This window comes from Sinocyclocheilus anshuiensis, unplaced genomic scaffold, assembly GCF_001515605.1.
Source record: "Sinocyclocheilus anshuiensis isolate Anshui unplaced genomic scaffold, SAMN03320099.WGS_v1.1 scaffold1898, whole genome shotgun sequence".
NCBI classification, from domain to species: Eukaryota; Metazoa; Chordata; class Actinopteri; order Cypriniformes; family Cyprinidae; genus Sinocyclocheilus; species Sinocyclocheilus anshuiensis.
Window position 1 is genome coordinate 211,792 of NW_015547733.1, and position 11,751 is coordinate 223,542.

At 39.1% G+C, this 11,751-nt stretch overlaps 1 protein-coding gene across 1 annotated transcript in view; it reads right to left on the reverse strand.

The window, feature by feature from the left end:
• Positions 1-10,930, reverse strand: part of LOC107704356 (dermatan-sulfate epimerase-like) — a 27,981-nt gene extending 17,051 nt beyond the window's left edge. Inside the window, exons 1-3 of the mRNA XM_016507261.1 lie at positions 10,759-10,930; positions 7,851-8,309; positions 3,682-3,935 (exon numbers count right to left, since the gene is read on the reverse strand). Of these exons, the coding sequence (XP_016362747.1) occupies positions 3,682-3,935; positions 7,851-8,263 (667 nt within the window). The 5' untranslated portion in view covers positions 8,264-8,309; positions 10,759-10,930. The remainder of the gene's footprint in view (positions 1-3,681; positions 3,936-7,850; positions 8,310-10,758) is intronic.
• Positions 10,931-11,751: the final 821 nt, after the last annotated feature.

An 11,751-nucleotide genomic window follows, 5' to 3' on the forward strand; every position in this document is an offset into this window, starting at 1 on the left:
CGTGTTGAACAGCTTTGATGTCCTGCTGAACTTCTGACTGGAGTTGATCTACCATGAAATGCATTTTCAACACAAGGTAGATTCCACCTTTTGGAGTTCAGCTGTAATCATTTGCTTCATAGCTTTAGTTAACTTGTCTGTTTCAGATTCTTCTTCTTGTTTAGCGGTGGTCAACAGAGCGAAGACTTGGCTCTTGTTATCCTCCACTTTTCCAGCAAGGTCAGCGATCTTGTAAGGTGAAGAAATTGCTTTCACTTCCTGGGTAAGTTCACTCACCGTTTTCTCCTGTCTTTTCATGAAGTCAAATAGATTATCCCAGTTCCCTTGTACCTGAGCAGTGAACTGTTGAACTTCCCTTCCAGGAATTGGTAGAACGTTGGGTAGGTCGTGTTGTGCCACAGAAGGAGTTTCACCTTCAGATGATGTGCAGAGTTGCATATTATCCACTTGTGGTGCCCAGGTGAGAGTTTGCACAGGAGTGGTGCCAGCCAGAGCAGGAGAAGACATTAGCATATGGGACACAGGATGCATAGGGCTGAATGGAATAGGGGTGTTATTCACTACAGAGACACCAGGTGGAGCTGCTGGAGGCATCAGAGGTCGCACTACTGGTGGCCATACTGGAGTGGAGATGTCTGGGAAGGAGGGGTAGCCGCCATTTTTTGTTGTGTTTGTGTGGGTGAAAGAAATGTTGGGCAGAAAGTCAGTAAATGCAAATCAGTAATTGTGTCAGTATTTTCTTACACCACAGTTTTCACAAAAATAAAACACTTTACCCCCAAGACAACAAGTTAAATTAGGTCACCATCAATTATCTAAATTACTGTGACACCTTGGTGATAACAACTCTACTTCAATCATGACAACTCTCTGAACATTTTAGCATGGTGATGGATATGACAATGTTAATATATTTGGTCTTGGCGGAACAGATCTGCTACGCTGCTGCTGAATTGCTGCTGCTGTTGGTTATTGCGGTAGTTGTAGATTATTACTGCTGCTGCAAGCAAGTACAAGAACTTGCTACTGCCAATGCAGATGGCGATAAGGTGCCATGAGTATTTAAGACATACTGCTGCTGCACAAATAGCATATAAAATAACCCCGTAGGAGATCTATACAGGTGGAGCTGGGGAAGGTGGAGGGTTTCAGAGAACTCTGAAAGTGCACTGCAGGAATCTCAAGTGAATGCTAGCCAGCCATATAAATGCAAGGCAGTAAGCTTATTGGCTGCATATGCAGCATGAACCAATCAGCTTGTGCCAAGTCGTTTAACTCTCTGAATATCATCAGTTACGTTAACACCCCGTCATAATGCGCCATCTACAGTTTCATGACTGAACTGTATATTTAACCAATTAGCGTTCACACAGTTTGTACAAGTTTCACAAAAAAAACTTCAAAACTTTTACCATAGGCAAAACAGCATTGTTAATTCAAACATTTTCAGCTCAAGTGTTCAATAAGTCACAATCACTTTCAAAACATTCACAATTCAAATGTTTACACACACACACACAAAAACCTTTTAAGCTTTTCCCAATTAATAACACTCCCGTAATCAAAAGCACAGAATTTCCAAAACACAAAAGTTTTCTTTTAAGGTTCAAAAAACTTTAACCCTCAACAATTTACCATAAGGTTTCAATAATTCCTCAACAAAAACAATTCTCAAAAATAAGTGTTCAGGTCTTCAAGTATTCAAGTTTTCATGTTTTCAAGTCATAAATGTTCAAGTCCCTGTTCAGGCGCCACTCTGTAACGGTGGTGGCCACCCTAGCATAGATAAGCTCTATTAAAGAAAATGTTCGGGCGCCAGTCAGGTTTAATCCTGACAAAATTTAAATTAACCCAGGATAGCAAAAATAAGACACCACCTGTTACAATATTAAATCACAAAGACAGTCAAAAGAAGCACTGTTCAAAGGGAAGATTTATTCCACAATGTCCATGAGAGAGAAAAAAAACTTCTTTGAAGATAAGCGGAAAAAAAAACAAAAAAAAAAACAAGCGCTACAAAAAAAAAACAAACAGTTCAATACTTCATTTCAATTCAACTTGAAATCAGTGCAGAAATTGTGTCACGCAGGTTTGCAAACATGAAGGAAGCTGAAGAGTGTAGCGGGTCGTCGTCAGACACCAGGACAGGAGGATGAACAGGCAGCTTGTCGTTTTCTACTCCACACGGTAATCCATTAACTCTTACCCATGCAACTGCAAACCTTGCACGCAAACTTTCTGAGGACGCATTTTTTTTCAGGTACGTCACATCTCCTTTATACACTCCATCCTTCCGCCGTTAATTGAAAACTCCACCCCAATCACGCAAAGTAAAAGTAAACAATTTCTGTGGCATGGATTTCTCGCATTGCCACAAATCTTTAATTAAAATGTCAGAAATATCTTCCTATGATATGACCCACTTGATGTCCATTATGTATGCAAGGCAATCAGATCTGTGTCCATTCCAGAATACAACGCTCACTTTTCACAATCCAATCAATGCCTTGTGTTTTTCTTGTTCGATAGCCATTTCAGTCAGAAATTTGTCACAATATGGTAGTAAAGTCTGTGCAACTTCTGTTTTATGACTTCTTAAATGTTTTTGCGAAACATTGTCTAATAGAATTCCAACTCCAAGTGCATTACTTTAAACAGCTTGTCACAGATGCTGTCCATAGAGCCAGAGGTAATATAAAGGGGACCATTCATAGGTTAAATAAAACATAACACTCAATTTTAGTGGTTGTAAGAACAGAAATCTAATCTTTCAGCTCAAAGAGCCAATCACTTTTTTTCATAAAGGTCATTTACTATAAATATTGTATGTGCGTTAACTGGACCAGCCTGGAAAATAGCGTTTTTAACCAGACTTCAGCAGAAGTTATGATACTACTGCTATCAGATTGATTATTTTTTATTTGAAATGTAATTTTTACAAACAGTCTTTTCCCAGTCAGTAGATAGGAGTTAGAGGAGAATGGGGTAACGTGAGCTATTTTAATAAGTATGGATAATGTGATGTTTTTGGGTAAGCAACAAACAATATACGTGCAAATGAGCTTTTGTGTGTGTGTGTGTGTGTGTGTGTGTGTGTATAAAAACATGTTCGTGTGTGGCTTAAACGTAGCGAATAATTAGGAATTTATTATATCAATATTGTGAGCCATTGGTTCAACTTCCCCCAACATGTTTTACCCCACAACCTCCATTTTAACAAAACTGTTTCACACAGTGATTAAGATGGATGTTTTGTAGCTTGCACTGACTTAAATTAACATGTAACAATGTCCCAAAATGTATTTCTATTTTAATTAAGATACCAGACTGATTACTTTAGTAACATGATGAATACACTTGGCATGACAACATATATCAACTGTTTTGCTCTCATTTGCTTATAACTCTCACCATGTGCTTGAGTCCTCAAGATGAACTGAGTAATGTGAACTACAATTTGTGGCCACTTGATTACTTTTGTTTTTTGTTATCTAGAAAGATGGGTGGGGGGGTACTCCTTTCTCCCCTACCTACACAGAAAATAAGTGCTCGGGGTGTTATAATGGCTGCGACTGATGTGACGTGCTTTGAAAGCACCTTGATGGAGCTTCACACATACAGGTAAGCAGATGCTTTCACACTGTCTGGATATACAACACTCTAAAGAAATGTTAGACTCACCTTGGTTCATGACCACGAGGCTGCCAGTCAGAAGAGCAACACAGTTGGTGGGTTGGTGGTTGTGGAGGTACTGAAATCCCCAGCCGCGGTGGTACGATTTCTCATACATGTAGCGTGAAGCATTCGCAATCACCTGCAGGAAACGCTCCTGCTGAACTTTACTGAGATACTCATACAGGAAGTCGTATGCTGTAGCAAAGCCAACCAGAGAGTGAGCTATGGGAACCTCATCCCACGGAGCATCTTTCACCATCCTGAAACAAAACAGCCACCTTTAAAACTCTGAAACACATACTCTCTCACACATCTCACAGCAACCAAGCAGTGTTTTCTGCCTTTTTTTAAAGTAACACTCCACTACTTTTGAAAATAGGCTCATTTTCCAACTCCCCAAGAGTTAAACAGTTGAGTTTCACCGTTTTCGAATCCATTCAGCTGATCTCCGGGTCTGGCGGTAGCACTTTTAGCTGTAGCTTAGCATAGATCATTGAATCTGATTAGACCGTTAGCATCTCGCTCAAAAATGACCACATCGTGTACTAAGACCGACGAAAAATGAAAAGTTTTTCTTCTGAACTTTTCATTTTCCGTCGGTCTTAGTACACGATGTAACTACAGAAGAGTCAAGTTTTAAATAGGAAAAATATAGAAACTCTTTGGTCATTTTTGAGCGAGATGCTAACGGTCTAATCAGATTCAATGATCTACGCTAAGCTACAGCTAAAAGTGCTACCGCCAGATCCGGAGATCGGCTGAATGGATTCGAAAACGGTAAAACTGTTTAACTCTAGAGGAGTTGGAAAATGAGCCTATTTTCAAAAATAGTGGAGTGTTCCTTTAAGAGAGAGCTTAGAAAAACAGCAATTTTGCAGTGCTTCTATATGTGAGCCTTTGGTTAGCTTTTGAAAGGAAAGCTGCTGTAGTCTGCAATCTAAACAGATATTTGATTATTTGACAGTAGGGGTTTTTACAGTCATAGACATTACCACATTCTTGTCATGTGAAGTGATCAAAAAAATAGATCCTGATATCGATTATTGAAGCTTTTATCAGAAGCTCTGTCATATCTAGATACATATAGAAACTCTCTGCTGACTGGTAACTAAATTTAAGTTTTGTTTAGAAAAAATACTATTAACACTATAAATATTAGTATTATAGTAGTATTATTCAGTAATTCAAGCTTACACTGAAGAATGAATTCCTTATACAAAATTCACATACAGGTCAGGGGGTAGGATTAATTATGTTCATGTATTATTACATTATTTTTTAAGAATTAATCGCAAAACATTAAAGTGACAAACCTACTCTTTCCAGTTCATCTTTAACCAATCTGATTCTTTTAATTCTACTCAGCAAGGAATTAGTAAAAATATCAGTAGCACATTTTAGCTATGTATAATTGACATGCAAAGTGGACAAAATATTTCAAAATATATAAATTATATAAAAACATAAATTAATATTAAATAATATAACAAACAAATTAATATAAGATTTTGTGTTTTATCAATAAAATTGCAATAACATAATAACCACTAACGTTTTTAAAGAAACCCGATTCAGATTAATTCATAGATAAACAATGCCCATATAGATAGATTAATGTCCACACTACAGTATACATTTCTCCATTCAAGTAAGGATTTAGGAGGCAACTGAAGTGCAATTCATTGGATAGCATCACTATCTAGGAGAGAAATGGAGAAAAAATATATATAATTACAAGCTTGCATAAGCTAAAAGTTTCAAGTGTTTACATCAACGCAATTTGCAAACTTCTATTTGTAAGTTAGCTTGGGAAGAAAGTGCCTGCTAGTAGAATATACAATGTAAATGCTCATATTTAAGCTTCTAAAGAGCCGTAGATGCTGTAGAGCTGAATCAGTGCTACAGCTATCTACCTACAATCTGGAGTGTGAGTAATGATGACAACAATGTTATGAGCTCCAGAAGTTGGAGGTTTGCATTAGGCTGGTCTTGGTTGGCCACTACATGCTGGCGGCAGTGTAAATGAGAGAGCAGCACCGCAGCAGTTAACCCAACTATCCACACAGCTTAAACAGAACCTCAGCGCTCATTCTGAGGCACAACAGGAGTGCCACATCTGGAGTAGGTACTTGCAATATGAATAGTTAGGACTTTTTAAGATTTTTAGTTTTAAGAGCTATGCACACATATAAGTCTACATTTCTGAAAACCATATAACTCCCAATATTCCAGAAACAGAGAATTTAATAGTCTGGGTTATGCATACTGTATAACCCAGGCTCCCTGAATGAAAGAATGTGACGCTGCTTCAGTAAGCCAGTATGGGAGCTCTGCCCAAAAGTTAATCATTCCACAGCATCATCCCAATTTATAGACATAAAGACTGTTATGTTTCTGAATAAATCGGACGAATGAATGATTCAATAACTCATTGCCATGAGTCCATGACTCCAGACAGACACTTGCCCCCACCTATTCAAGGACCGGAACTAACTTGTATAATTAAGAATAAAAGCCATCCATAACTGTTCACAAGTGCATAAGACAGCTGAAGATGCATCCTAACCTAGATAGAGCCATCTTGCAATTCCTGTTATGCAAGAGGAAGAGGTCACACACATTCCGAATAAGAACGAATGTGTCGGAATAAAATGATGACAGTGGGATCTGGGTCAATGTCATTTGCAGTTCAGTGAATAAGTTTTGATTATTGAAGACATGGAAACCAGATATTTTGGGGACAGCAATTAAGCCTTTGATAAATGTGATGGGCTACATGTCTAAGCTTTAGAGGGTTATCATCACAAGGGCTTCAAAACTTCTAAGGCCCAGCATTTTAATTTTAAATTTTTGACTTTGTTTTTAAAAGGTCAGTTTAAAGAATGTGGGTAATCAAACAGTTGCTATAGTATTTTTTCCCACACCTTGGAAGTCAATGGAGACCAGCAACTGTTTGATTACCCACATTCTTCAAAAATGTCTTCCTTTATGTTTAACAAAAGATAGAAACTTGTACAGGTTTGGACCAACATGAGGCTGAGTAAATAACAGAATTTTCATTTTTGGGTGAACTATCCTTTTAAAAGCATTTCGGATATTTTCCTTTTCCACATTTTAGTCCAGGTCAAAATCTGCAGTTAATTTGTGGCAATCACATAGGAACAGACTGATCTTCATAAACTTTAGCAGTGACACAGAGCAAGCAATATCAGAGGCAAGGTAAGCGTGTAAGAAGCATCAGATACAAGTTTAGACATATCAGAGGTGAGTCTAACTGTCACTCACTGCATTCGAGGCTTTTGTGGTTGTAGTGTCAGAGGCAGGTTTGGCTGTGTTAAGATTTTAGAGATATTGTACAGGAAGCAATATGGTTGAAAAAGCAGGTTTCTGCAAAAAGTATTATCAAAATGATCAAGCTCTAGACTGTTAAAGTTACAGTGACTGAACACAAAGTAGGCTGTGCATAAAACCTGAGTGCAAATGTTTTCACGCAGAAATCCTGATTCATCAAGAAGTTCTCGTGTAAACTCAAACCACATGTTTCTGAAAAGAGAATGATTCCAGCCTTAGAAACCCGAAAGTGTTAAACTGACATACAACAACAATAATAATAATAATAATAATAATGGTTTATGCTTTTATATATATTAGAAATTGAGTATCGAACATGATTTGTGTCATAGTTGGATGTAGGATAGTTTCTGAACAAAAACATGTAAACAAGTGTAGCCTAGGCCTGTATAAAAGGCATTCATTGTGTTTCATCTGGGTTTGAGAATAGCACACTCGGCTTTACTTGAAGATCCTGCCACACACAGAGTGCATCTTTACACAGCATGAGGGAAAATGTGTACCTTGAATGCATTTCAAGTCGCTTTGGATAAAAGCATCTGCCAAATGCAGAAATGCAGAAATGTAAAGACGTTTGCAGAAACTCCTCCACAATACTCCCCTGCCTAAACCACACTCTAATCCAGGTCATGGCACCAATGTAACTGGTCCTACTTGAACTGCTCTGAGCGGGTCAACCTGCACAGGAACGCTAAAGACTGCAACCACTACCGTCAGTTGTTTACATGCACAGATCTTATAAGATGACCCAGGCATAGCTTCTTTCACGGCTAAGTAGCACATCAAATACATGAGCTCAGAAACAAACGAACACACTACTTTACCAGTTGGGCTGCACAACCATGCGCTCCATGTATTCCTTGGCTACTTCCAGTGCACTGGCGCGGTGCGGGTACAGCAGGCAGAACATAGAGAGCAGGCCTAAGTTGTTCCCATAGACTTCGTTCCAGCGGGCACTAAACTCAGTAGGGTTCCAAGGGGGCAGATACTCCTCCGGTCGCTCCAGTATGGCCTCCCCGGCCTCCCGGATCTGTCGGGCCAAAGCCTTGTGCGTCCCCACCGCCGCCCGCTGCAGCTCCTCAACCTCTGCCTGGCCAAAGTACAGCATGGGGTGAGTTCCCTCGTAGTTCCCTCCAAGGAACGGAATGCCTCCGCTGGGGTCGGCTCCAGCCAGAGCTAGGGACACTAGAGCACTTATAAAGAACACTGTTGGCGCCCCACGGGTGTAAGTTCTCATTCTGGCATCAGAGAGGGAGAGACCACATCACCTTGCTCCCTCTCAGCTGAGGAGACAGAAGGAGAGAGATGTTATTGTCCCTGCGTTACACTACTGGGTCTGAATGCCTGCAGTAATTACAGCCAGCTGTAGGGCTGATCTCTCTGGGCTTCTATGCACCGTGCCGCTGTTCTTCATCAGGCTCACAGGAAACACCTCATGCCTGAAAGCTACCTACACTCTAAAAAATGCTGGGTTGTTTCAACCCAACCTTGGGTCAAAAATGGACTAACCCAACTTTTGGGTTGAAAATTTAATTAAAAAATTTAACCCAACGGTTGGGTTAGTCCATATTTGACCCAAAGTTGGGTTGAAACAACCCAGCATTTTTAGAGCGTACATACAGCATTCAAAAACACAATCAAACACAAATCTTTAAAGGTCAACATGTCTCTATGATAATCGAGGAGTGTTTGAGTAGAGTTTGAGCAAATCTTAAACATCGCTGTTCCTGAATACAAACGCAAACCATTGCTGTTCCGGAACCACTTTGCAGAACACTCTTCCACAGACTGCCATGCATTGGACCGATAAAACTCACTCATTGCAATGAATCAATGACGCCGGTTTGGCTGGATATCATGGTCAAGTATGAGCCCCTGCTATTAGATGCTGCACCATCTAGTTCTAAGAATCATCCTTCTCCATAGAGTGCTGCACGAATGAGTCTTAAATCCCGGAAACGAGTTAGCATTTTTGAACCGTTCCATTGTCCAAAAGTCAATTAATTTTTTGAATGGGAAACATAAGTTCAAGTTATTTTTACATTTAACTCTACGACATAAAGTCATGCGACTATGGCGTAGCATACAAAATTACATCATCCTTGCAGCAGTCTATCAAAGCCATTCATATTCTGACCAAAACATTTTGCAAACAACATATATATCACAACAAAATTTTCCTGTAGTTCCAGAATAATTAGTCACATGCCATTTATAATGTAATTATTGACTTAAAATAACATATCCGAGGGGGTCATTCGTTAGCCTAGCAATTGCCATTGAGGTGTATGGGAATGCTAATGTATAGCTTTCTCCCGGAATCACAGACCTCCTTGGTTTGAACAAACAAAGCCACAGTGTTTACACTTTTGAGGAAGTCAACCTATGTATAGCTTACTTATATCTGACTGGGCATACAAGCTAAGAAAGCTGAAAGTAAACGTTCACCTTTAATAAGTGATCAGCTGTCCAGACACAGAGACTGCTTACAATTTATTTATTTCGATTAGCTGCATTTAAGCCTGTTGTGTCAGAGAACAGCCAGAACTTGCTAATATTCAACGAACCACAACCTCGTCTTTCCAAGAGCAGGAATGTGAGCTCTCTGCTCTTCCTCCAGACTGACTAACACGCCTTTGGTCAAATGGAAAATTAGCTGGTCCAGTTTTATGGGGTGTCTAGACATGTGTCCAGTGCAGCCGGTATCTATTACCGCTGTCTTAAAACACACACACACACACACACACACACACACACACACACACACACACACACACACACACACGTCTGGTTTACTATCCTTGTGGGGACTTTCCATAGGTGTAATGGTTTTTATACTGTACAAACCGTATATTCTATCACCCTACTCCTAAACCTACCCCTCACAGAAAACGTGCTGCATTTTTACATTCTCAAAAAAACTAATTCTGTATTATTTATAAGCTTGTTTCCCCATGGGGGCCTTAGGTCCCCACGGTGACACGAGTCCCCATGAGTCGGTGTGTATTCAGGTTCCCACCGGGATAGAAAAACATGTAAACACACACACACACTTAGACAAACCCAGCCTTTACTTCAAATATGATCCTTCCATCCTGTTGCTCAATATATGAGTGATCTAATCACAACTTTAATTCATCATTTCCTAACAGTTAGTACTGCACTCACTGGATTCCAGATAACCCTTTAGGAAAGGTGAAACCAAATAGGGCAAGTCACAGCAGTGGCCACTGACCCCTCAACCTCGGCATTCCAGCTAGAAAACACATGGGCTGTGTGTGAAGGATTTGAGCACACACACTCAAAGATGCAGAGAACAGGCTTGTTTTAATCCAGTTTGTCTCTAAACGAAAAAAAGATACTTTGTACGTAATTTCTAATGTTCTTTTATAAATCTATGATATAGAAAAAACATGCTGTCAGAGAAAGAGATATCTAATTATGTTATTTAGCTAACCTCAATTCTACATTGTCTATTTATTTATTTTTTTTAATATAATGCAAGTCACGGATCGCAAATATCCCATGTGAAAGATCTACGAAAACATTAAGGCATTAAAAAAACTAAACAGGATTTAAATAAAGCAATTTATCAAATGTTTATAGTATAAAAGCTACCAAGGAAAACAAATATAATGGAACTTTTTTTTTACTTCACGTGAGGATTCACTGTTCGACTCTCAGAATCAGGTTCTTCTATCGATCGTAAGAAGTTACAATGAGTTCCGTTACCTCTCAGATCCACTGGCGTTATCTTAACCTTCCCAAAAAACGCCGAAATCATAGGTTTCATGCCTGATGGAAAGCTTCCGTGGGCCTGAAAGTGTTTGTCGTCGAGAGATGCGCAGAACCGCAATCAGCTGCGCAGAAAGTCACTAAACCCAACGTCACATCTGCTGGAGGAGGTGCGGTGTGGAGGAGAGGGAGGAGAAACTCTTCAGTAACACTTTCAGTATAACCTGTAACGTACTATGACCACGCACTTATATTACAAAGTACTTATAAAACCTTATTCAAACAATTGTGTTTTGCCATAACTGAAAACAGGTATGGTTGTAGGCTAGGCTACTTACAAATTACAATGCGCGTCCTCTTATAAGACATGGACACCTTAATATTTAATAATGAAATTTGGGTAGTGGACATCAAATGCTCTTGAGAGTTGTGGTTTTGACGTTACCACATACATTTTTTATGAATTACAATGAATCACACACATTAGGCAAAAACAAACAAACAAGCTTTCCTCTTATATGTTATTATTGTAAATTTGAACCCACACTCCCTATGGAAGCCCGTTTCCGCCACTGAATAAAAAATAAAAAAGGTAATTACGATTTTTTTATCTCACAATTCTGACTTTTTTTCTAGTAATTGCGTGATACAAACGCACAATTCTGACTTTTTTTTCCTCAGAAATTTCGCAATTGCGAGTTAAAAAGTCATAATTGTTAGATATAAACTCGCAATTCTGAGAAATAAAGTCAGAATTGCGTGATATAAACTCACAATTCTGAGAAATAAAGTCAGAATTGCGTGATATAAACTCGCAATTCTGAGAAATAAAGTCAGAATTGCGTGATATAAACTCGCAATTCTGAGAAATAAAGTCAGAATTGCGTGATATAAACTCGCAATTCTGAGAAATAAAGTCAGAATTGCGTGATATAAACTATTGCGAGTTTATAACTCGCAATTCTGACTTTATATCTCGCAATTCTGAGA